Source organism: Dermacentor silvarum, chromosome 1 (assembly GCF_013339745.2).
Source record: "Dermacentor silvarum isolate Dsil-2018 chromosome 1, BIME_Dsil_1.4, whole genome shotgun sequence".
Lineage (NCBI taxonomy): Eukaryota > Metazoa > Arthropoda > Arachnida > Ixodida > Ixodidae > Dermacentor > Dermacentor silvarum.
Genome location: NC_051154.1, coordinates 283907769 through 283917526, shown reverse-complemented (window position 1 = coordinate 283917526; position 9758 = coordinate 283907769). Strand labels below are relative to the sequence as shown.

General features: G+C 49.1%; 1 protein-coding gene across 1 annotated transcript; it reads right to left on the bottom strand.

Annotated features, from left to right (window-relative positions):
* Positions 1-5348: 5348 nt before the first annotated feature.
* LOC119441127 (gastrula zinc finger protein XlCGF49.1-like) lies at positions 5349-9490 on the bottom strand. Its single transcript, XM_037705818.1, has 3 exons — positions 9475-9490; positions 8997-9162; positions 5349-5826 (listed from the first exon to the last, which is right to left on the bottom strand). Exons 1-3 carry the CDS (start codon positions 9488-9490, stop codon positions 5349-5351), a joined length of 660 nt encoding a protein of 219 aa, XP_037561746.1.
* Between the last annotated feature and the right edge of the window lie 268 nt (positions 9491-9758).

The following is a 9758-nucleotide window of genomic DNA, read 5'->3' as shown; positions in this document are numbered from 1 at the left end:
CGCTGGTGTCGTGCCTGACGAGCAGTTTGTTCGCAAAAGAAACATTATCGACAGACGTCATATCTGAGATCGGCGACAGTTCTAGTTCGGCCCGTGCGCAATGAATAACAGCATTGTGGCGGGCGAGAAAGTCCCACCTCAGGATAACTTCGTGGGAGCACGAAGAAATCACAATAAATTCGATGGCGTGTACGACGTCCTTGATGAGAACACGAGCGGTGCACGCCTCTAGCGGATGAATACGCTGTAGGCCTGCTGTGTGGAGGGAGAATCCGGCAAGGGGCGTCGTGACCTTTCGAAGGAAGCGACAAAGCTTTGCGTCCATAGCTGATACAGCGGCTCCGGTATCCACGAGGGCATATGTGCGCACACCGTCAACTAACACGTCTATCACATTGGTTGGGCTACGTTGAGGACTTTCGCGTTTCAACGGCGTCGAAGCCCTTGCCTCATGGACTGCGACGATTAGTTTTCCTCATCCCGAGCTCCGGGAGGAGGCCGCATCGGTGATGGGGAGCGTCGGCGTGGAGAAGGTGAGCGGCGGATGTTGGCAGACCGGCGGAATGGTGGTGACGCAGCCCGAGGTTCGTCGTCGTAATATGGGCGCGGAGAACCCACCATAGGACTTGGCGCATATGGTGTAGCGCTAGGCGACTGCACGCGACTACAGTGGCGTGCGACGTGGCCTGCGTAGCCGCACGCAAAACATATCGGCCGATTGTTCGCCGTACGCCACCGAGTCGCGGTGGCAGGTCCCATCCATGTAGGAGGACGCGTTGGACGTGGCGGCTGGAGAAGTGATTGCACGGCAGGCTGTTGTCGGGGCATAGTGAGGACTTCGGCGTACGTGAGAGGTCCCCGTTGAGGGAGTTGTTGAGGCTGGGTGACGACTTCCACGTGGCTGAGTGGCACAGTCGTCGGTATCTGTTGGGGCCTGGCCATGACTTCGCCGTAGCTGTGAGGCGCAGTCGCAGGAACGCGCTGGTGGTGCTCAGGCTAAACCTCACGCAGTTCTTGCGCTATGACGCGGCGAAGCAGAGGCGCAAAACTCGGCGTTGGCGCGTGTACCGGCTGCAGCTGTGCAAAATCCATTAATGAGAGTTGCCGGGCAACTGCCTCGCGGACGAACGCCTTCATTTCTGCGAGCAATGCTGCCTGGTCGGACATGGCAGCCAAACCGGCGAGGTGTTCGTCATGCGGTAGAGATCGGCGGATCAGTGATCGCTGCCTGCGCAGTTCTTCATAGCTTTGGCACAGTGTGATAATTTCAGCCACAGAGCGAGGACTTTTGGCCAGCAACATGTTAAAGGCGTCGTCTTCTATGCTCTTCAGGATGCTGCGAATTCGATCAGACTGCGCCATGGTCGAATCGACTTTCCTGCATAGGTCCAGGACATCTTCAATATAGCTGGTAAATGTTTCTCCTGGCTGTTGAGCTCGTTCCCGCAAACGCTGCTCGGCCCGCAGCTTGCGAACAGCAGGGCGACCAAATACATCGGCGAGGGAAGTATTAAATTCAGACCATGTTTGGAACTCTGTTTCGTGGTTATTATGCCACAGGTTGGCCACACCAGCGAGGTAGAACAGAACATGGCGCAGTTTGTCCGCTTCGTCCCACTTGTTATGGGCGCTTACCCTGTCGAATGCCGTGAGCCATTCGTCCACGTCAGTGTCGTCCGCTCCAGTGTAGATAGGAGGGTCGCGGTGACGAGGTACACCGGGACACGCAGTGGGTGCGGGATGAGGCGTTTGCTCGGAGGCGTCTTGGGGCATGGTAGATGGTAGGGTACGGGACCGGAGTTCCAGGATGATTGTCTGAGGTTACCCAGCACAATCCACCAATTCTAAAGGTGTTTATTCGGCAGAGCTTGGAGCAGCGCAGCGTCAACGGTCAGCGCAGTAACAGCTTCCAAGCACGAGAGCCGTTGCTGAGCGAGAGCGCTCGACCCACTAGCGTTTAGAGCCAGTAGCGCTGTATCCACTAGCGTGGATACGCTGTATCCACTCTCTTCTTCACTACAAAATAAATAAATAAAAATCGTACAGAACATTATACATCTAGGTATACAACACCGTCATGCTCTAACTTCACTGCAGGATGACCCTAAATAAATGGTCATTGAACAATCATATGCGGCACAAACGCCATGAACGTTCGTACTCTACGCCCATTGTTACCGCACATAATAGTGCCACTGATAGCCTCGTGGACTTCACGGAAGTACTATCAGGCTCGCTCTCACTTTGCGGCCAATACTCATGCGTGTGACCCCCAAAAAAAGGAAATACGCGTTCAAGTTTACAAGCAGATTTGCGCTCATTTATAAGTACTTCCACGCACTAAATGAAACTCAAATGCTGTCGTCTTCTAAATACTCGTGTGAGACACGCACAGCCTTAGACATACCCTTACGCAATACGTCGAAGAGAAATGAAATCTGTAGAGTATACCATTACTAAAAGCGATCCGCGCAGCCCGTTTCTAAGGCCTAGGTACTCTATACGTGCGTGTGGCAACAACCATCCGGCGATTTCTAAAAACCCGCTGAAGTAGACTGCAGAATAACCAGTATCTAACCTAATACAGCGTTATTTTTTCATAACTCGCGAAATCCGAAAATAAGGTCTTAGTTTAACGGAAACTCACGCGAACTATCTACATATCTCTGCGAAGAAATACAACTGACGCTATCCTTTCTCGAGCGTTCAGCTGTAACGTTTTCCTGAAAGCCAACATCAAATTAACTCGAAATTTATCTGTTACAGAACGTTCCTAAATTTACAGAACATTCCTAAAAGCATATATATATATATATATATATATATATATATATATATAAAGATACATTAGATTGGAGGGTCAAGCTCACCACCGAATCAAGAGACAAAAAGGACGGAACCCATAAATACAGCGAAAAATCACTTGATCTCGCTTCCGCAATGTCATCATGCAGCGTCATTGAAAACAGCTGGCAAACCAATGCTAATGGCTCATTTCGTCATCACGAGAGCATCGTCAGTAATGCATAATTGCCAATTTTTAGTTAAATAAATGAAACATGTCTACTATCTCGACAAGACAGGAAAATCATTTTATCGTTGCAATGCGCGCAACTGTGTGTGCTGTGCGTGGCCTCCAAGATGGCAGCGATGTGCTGCGTAGCGTAGTCCACCACGGCCACCACGGGGTGCCGCAACAAGCCCTTTCACCAACGCGACGCTCAACTTTTGACTGAGGCTTTGCCCTCGTGGCTTCTCAACTGTGCAGCTTCCAGTGCACTAGCAGAGACGAAAGGAGGCAGAAAGCTGGGTATTGATCGGTGCGATAACTCCACTTATAGATTAAGGATTAGAAAAAACTTGTCTGGCACGAAATTTGCGAGACGACACCTTTCAATAGTGAGGCCATTCAACGATTAGTTGGACAAGTGTTTCAGGGCCCCTTTAAACAAGTAATGTCCCTCAAAAAATTATTGTCGTCCAACTTGGTGCCAAGCATGCTGTCTTGGCACAGTGCCAGGTAACACTGTTGCCTGTAGATGCAAATGTGTCCGGTGCTGAGTCATGTGAAACTGAGTGACTGAGGATATTACTGGCATCATTTTGGAAACGATCCATGTGGTCTATGAATGGCCAGTAGGCTCCAGCTGCTTTCAAGATACTTTTTTGTAGCTTAGACTGTAGCCTCTTCCCTTAATATTTTTTTGTGATTTTGCTTGTCTCGAAACTCCCATTTATTTTACATTTCTTTCTGATTTTTACAGATATGAGTCGACGGAGTGTCACCGTACATGAGAAATTAGCCACATGTAGTCAAATTTCATTAAATTTTAATGCCGAATTGCAGACTACAGTGGGAGCTTTTTGTTGTGAGGTAAATGCAAACAGGTTAGACTGTACTGGAAACTGGTTTGACTGTACTGGCCGGTGGGATCTGTGCACATTATGGAAGTGAACTAGTGAGCCTACACTGTGGCAAAGATGTGCTTAGGAATGAACTTAAAAATCAAAAAAGCAACTTTAAAGACGTTTAGCAGAAGTACACCAAATGCTTCTTTCTTTCTTTTCTTCTTTCTTTTGAGCTGCCTAAAGAACAGGCCATGTACATGTCTAATTAATGTAAGCATCATTTCTTAGTATACATTGATGTATCCGATTACATATGCGATTTTCCTGCCATTATCTGCACACACAGATACGCAGGTCGATCAGTGCAGAACTTGCTACAAAGACCAGCGAGTGTAAAGGCGTCTTGCACGAATCTTTGGCGTAGGCGTATAACCGCTAAAGCCAAAAAAGGAACTAACCTCAAACTTCCCGTAGTAATATATGTCTCTGCCAAACGCGGAGAACACACGTCGAAATAATATTGAATAACAGATGATCGAATTCTGTCTTTTGTAATGGCTGCAATTTTTCTACTATGTGAACACTGCGTCGGGACGTGCGGAAGTCGACGTGCGGCTTCGACTTTTTATAGTCTCCCCCAAAGTCCTGCGTCGCCAAACATTTTATTGCGATAGAAATTATATGGACACTTCAACCGGATTTCTGCCGTCGCCGTCGTCGTCGCCGTCGCCGTGAGGTTCCCTATAGATAAAATCTTCGCCGCGCGCCGTATGCCCGAGCGGAAGCGTGCGGGGACGCGCGCTATCACGGAGAGCGAACGCACTCAATCACCCACGCGCAAGCAAGGAAGCGGGAAGCCAGCGCCGGAGGGAGCGCGGGGGGGGGGGGGGGGGCACTTCTACGTTGCCAACAACCGCGCTCGTCGCTCGCCTCTTATCTCCACACGGCTCTGACCTTTATGCGCCGTGCATTCGCCGCTCAGTTTCCGTTGAAGCGATAGACCGCACGTACCTTCGCCCGCTGCGGCGTATGGGCTCGCTGCCAGCGTTTTGACAGCCGTTGTCTGCAGTCATTCAGTGTGATCTCTTTATGTTTGTTTGTGCGCGCTCACACCACGCTTGTTCATTCAGTTAGTAATGGTCGGGCCACATTTTCCAACGCACGCTACACATGCAATGCGGCCCGGATCGGCAGTGCAGCACTACAGGTGTGTCCCTTCGCACACGCTGCCCACGGGAAGCACTTCCCATCAACACCACCGTTTCACACGCGCCAATTCTCGTGGTCATGAGTCTCTCTTCATGTCGGTCTACTTACGCCGCAGCACACCTGCTTACTTAATCAGCTCATGTTTACTACAATTCATATTGCTACCAAAGCCGCTCACCTTAGTTCGTATGACATTGCTGTGTTGCTATCGCATTCATTGCTTCGCCCTTAGGGCGAAACAGTGACATTTTTTTTCCTGACTGCTTTTGTCTTCGTTACTCGTCGTCGTCTCATTCGTCTTTGTGCCGAACGCGCACGTGTCTTCTCAGGTCTCCCATGTTGATGCACCCTTTGCCGCAGTGCGGGCAGTGTAGCGGGTACTGGCAGTCGTGGACCACCTGTTTGTGTCGTTTGGCAGTGCTGCGCTGTGTGAACCTCATCCTGCACTCAGAGCAGGCGTACGGCTTCTCACCCCTGTGGATCAGCAGGTGTCTGTTGACATCAGACCTCTTCGAGAACCCTTTTTCACACTCGGGGCACACGTGATGTCGACCGCCCCTGGCCGAGTGCTGCAGCCTCCGGTGAGTCGCCATGCTGGACGCCTGCGTGAAGCACTGGCCGCAGTCTCGGCACTCGTACGGCATCTCCCCCGTGTGGGCCACCATGTGGCTGCTGAGATGTCCTCGCCGGTAGAAGCCCCTGTCGCAGACGTGGCACACGAATGACCGCTCACCCGTGTGCATTCTCTCGTGCCTGGTGACACCGCCCCTGCGAAGGCGGGGATGAAAAAGAAAGTAAGCAGAGCTGCATTTTGATGCTGGCAGTAGACTTATCCTGCCACATTTCACAAGATCCCATAATGCAGTCGAAGATGACATAAATTAAGCAATTTCCGACCGTTGCTCCGGGTTTCTTGCATTTCGAAAAAAAAACGAGAAAGAAAATTAATTGACATTTTTCGGATGCTATGGAGAGGACGAATTTCTGTTGAGCCTAACAGTTTTATTTAGTATACATGAAGTCTCTATTCGCGAATATAGAAAATAGTAATGCGCAGAAATTATATTTCAACTGCACTCGAAAAACATCGCTTACCGTTTAGCAAAATGCAAACTTTCACATTTACATAAATAAGCGCTTAAAATTATATAATACCGAAATGGTGCATTCTTTGGAGTAAGATTTACAGAGCCAACGATATATCTGCGGTGCTATATCAAACCGTAAATCATGTACATTACGCATATTTTGATCGACCTGTTTGCTCGCTGGAAATTTTATAGCAGTGATGTACCTGTATAACTGACGAAAAATAACCAGAACCACCAAGCTTGCTAGCATTTTGCCATTTTTTTGTGTGATGAGAGCCACTTGGCTCTAAATAAATTTAAGAAATAGCAATAAAAATCTTGTTAAGAGTTTGCGTGCGTAGAGTGTCTGGCTACGCTTCGATTTGTCTATTCAAGTACGAACTTGTAAATATATCCTCTTTACGATCGCCTAGTCGACTCCAACAAAACTTGCTGCATCTAAATGAACAGATGACGTTGTGTCTGATAACGTGTAACAAAAATTTCATGCCTGTTCTGTGCATGAGAGCTCCAAAATTTTAAGGCATGCCGTGCGAACTTGTGAAGTGCAATGCTTAAAATTTGTTACATTTATTTAGGGCGAAGAAAACATGTTTTCTGAGTTTTATTAGAAGTTAAAGTGTCACGACGGCTAAACTAATAGTCATAGGAACCAGTTTTCATACTAAAGATATGACACTGCAGTCACAGCAAAGATTAAAACTGTCGATTTATGGAATGCTCCGAAAGCTTGTGCATGCTCGAATATTGCATGTAGCTTTCTGAAGCATTAGTGTTCATGTTCAAGCCATAATATCAACATTGTTGAATATCTATGCGCATAGTTTCCAACCTCGCTCCCTTGCAGGCTGCGCCGACTTTGCACGTTGCCGACACTTGAGAACTGATTTCATCCGTAAGCGTCTTCCTATGCTTTGAAATTCCAGAATACTTGATGAAGAATGCTAGCATCCAAGCATATTTAACATTTCTGCATTCTAAAGTTACGATAGTGAAAACAAAGGAAAGGAGGAGGAGGAGAAAAACATTTGTTAAGAAAAAAAAGAAAAAAAAACAAGCAGGCGTCTTCCTGCTTTTGTTGGGAGGTGCCCTCAGTCCAGGGCTCCTGCGGCTCTTGCTGTCTCCCGGGCCCGCCGCACCAGTTGTTGCTGGTCAAGAGGGTCCGAGCTAGTCAGCACGGCATCCCACTGCTCGGGTGTGGGGTTGGGTATATGCGGGACTACCTGTATTTTGGGGCATGCCCATGTTGTGTGATATAGGGAAGCGTAGTCGTTACAAAGGGGGCATTTGTACGTGTACAGTGCAGGGTGTATTGCGTGTAATCTGCTTAAATGGGGGTATGTGTTGGTTTGTAATTGTCGCCATGCTACTGCGTCTTCGCGTGAGAGGGTCTTGTGTGGGGGTGGGTATTCTCGTCTGTTCAATCTGTGGTGTTCTAATATTGCGTTGTATTGTAAAGGTACAGGCTCCATAGATGCAGCCGTATCCCTCTCTTGTGGCGCCCGGGTGGCATGAGCTCGGGCTACAGCGTGCGCACGCTGATTTCCACGGAGGGACTCGTGTCCTGGAGTCCATACTATTTCAACGTCGGGTAATTGAGAGCCTTGTTTGAGGAGTCGGGCGGCGATGGAAGATATTCTGCCTCTGGCATAGCTGCTTGGGAGTCGGTAATAATTGGAACGTGTTCTTTGGTTTGACTAGAGGTGATGGCTAAGGCGATGGCTGTCTCCTCCGCTTCGAGGGCGTTGGCAGTGCGGACTGTCATCGAGACCACCTCTTGAAGCTTATGGTCGACAACGCTGACTGCCATGGCTGTTTTTCGGGGGTACTGTGCGGCATCTGTGTATAGTATGGTGGGGAGGTTACCGTACCTTGTTTGAAGAGTCTTTGCGCGAGCTTTGCGACGACCGGCATGATCTTCCGGGTGCATGCTTCTGGCGATGGCGGCTACCTTGATATGCTCCCGGATGTTGGGGGCCAGATAGATTGATTTTTCGTGGCCTCGGCCCTGTGTTGGGTAGCCTAGGCGCGCTAGAAGCTTCTTGCCTGTTGGTGTGAGGGTTAGGCGTTCTCGTTCGCTTGTGAGGTGGGCGTCTATGATTTCTCTTACTGTGTTATGGACTCCTAGGGCTTCGAGCTTGAGTGTGGCTGTTCCCGGTGGTAGGCCGAGCGCTTGCTTGTATGCTTTCCGCAGAAGTATGTCTAGCTGATCTTTCTCTTTGGGAGTGAGGGGAAGGTACGGGGCAGCGTAGGCGATGCGACTGATTATCAGGGCCTGGACGAGCTGGGTCACGTCGTCTTCTTTCAGGCCGTGTTGTTTGGTGGTGATGCGGCTGACCATTCGCATGACTTGGAAAGTTGTCTGCTTGAGACGTTGGATGGTGTATGCGCCTCCGCCGTCCTGTTGCATATGGAGGCCGAGTATGCGGACGCGATTTACAGTGGGTATTTCTTTGCCGTCGAGGGTGAGTGCAATGTGGGGTACTTCATTGAGTTTTCTACGGGATTTCTGTCGAACGACTAATAGTTCCGACTTCTCGGGGGAGCATCGGAGACCGCTGCTTCTTGCATAATGCTGGACGACGTCCGTCGCTTGTTGGAGTGCGTCTTGCTTTTCTCCTTCAGAACCAGTGGTGGTCCAGATAGTGATATCATCGGCGTATACTGCGTGCCTGATTCCTGGTGTTGCGTTGAGTTTATCAGGTAGCTTCATCATAGCAATGTTGAAAAGGGTGGATGATAGAAAACAAAGGAATACTTATTTCTCATCAGCCATCGAATAGCCGCACTAACAACCAACAAGAAACACAGCAACATATATCAAGTGCCTGCCACATCTTCGCTCACCTTCTGTTGCTGGAGTAAGGGCAGTGGGCACGTTGGTGCTTTCTTTGAGATCTTTCCATGTGCTTGCGTCGCCGGTGGTTGTCCAGCAGTTGCTTCACGGTGAACTGATCGCCGCATTCCGCGCAGGAGAAGACCTCACGTGGTACAGCGGCGTCCACCTCGGCCGCTTGAGACAGAGAAACGAAGAAACAACCACTGTGAATCACGATAACCGAGGTACATTTTGAAATTTATGTATATATTTCTTTTGTTCATTTCTTTCTTTAGAAAAGTACTCTTACGAAGGTAAACAAATGCGAGGACACATAAGCACTTCTTATGAGTTGTCAATACGAATGCATAAATGTCCAATTGAAAGCCGCTGAGCAGTCCTTCAAGTTATGAACTACTCGCGGGCAAGCGAGCGCGTTGAGACGCTTGGCCGACGTCATCTAGGCAGCACGAGGCTGGTGCACTTCGATCCGATACGTCATGTTACCTCGCCCGAATGCCATGGAGTCTAATGGGGACAATCCCGAGTAAGCCGCAGCGATTTTGACGTCATCGCTTTCGTCACGCCGGTCTTGGAAATGGAAATTTCGGTCCAGTAGCATGGTGTCATAAAGCAGACTTCACAGGCTTGCTATCTAGTAGGCGCTGGCTTAGCCCAGTGGATAAGACACTCGGCTTCAGAGCATGGGCGTGGTGTGGGGTTGTAGGCTCGAACTTTACTACCGCCAACGTTTTTCCTTTGGAATTTATTCTATATTTATACACTAATTT

Coding starts and splice junctions, on each gene's coding strand:
- LOC119441127 (XM_037705818.1), bottom strand. Junction 5,827..8,996: donor CCTTACTCCAGCAACAGAAG/GTGAGCGAAGAT, acceptor CCGCCTTCGCAG/GGGCGGTGTCACCAGGCACG.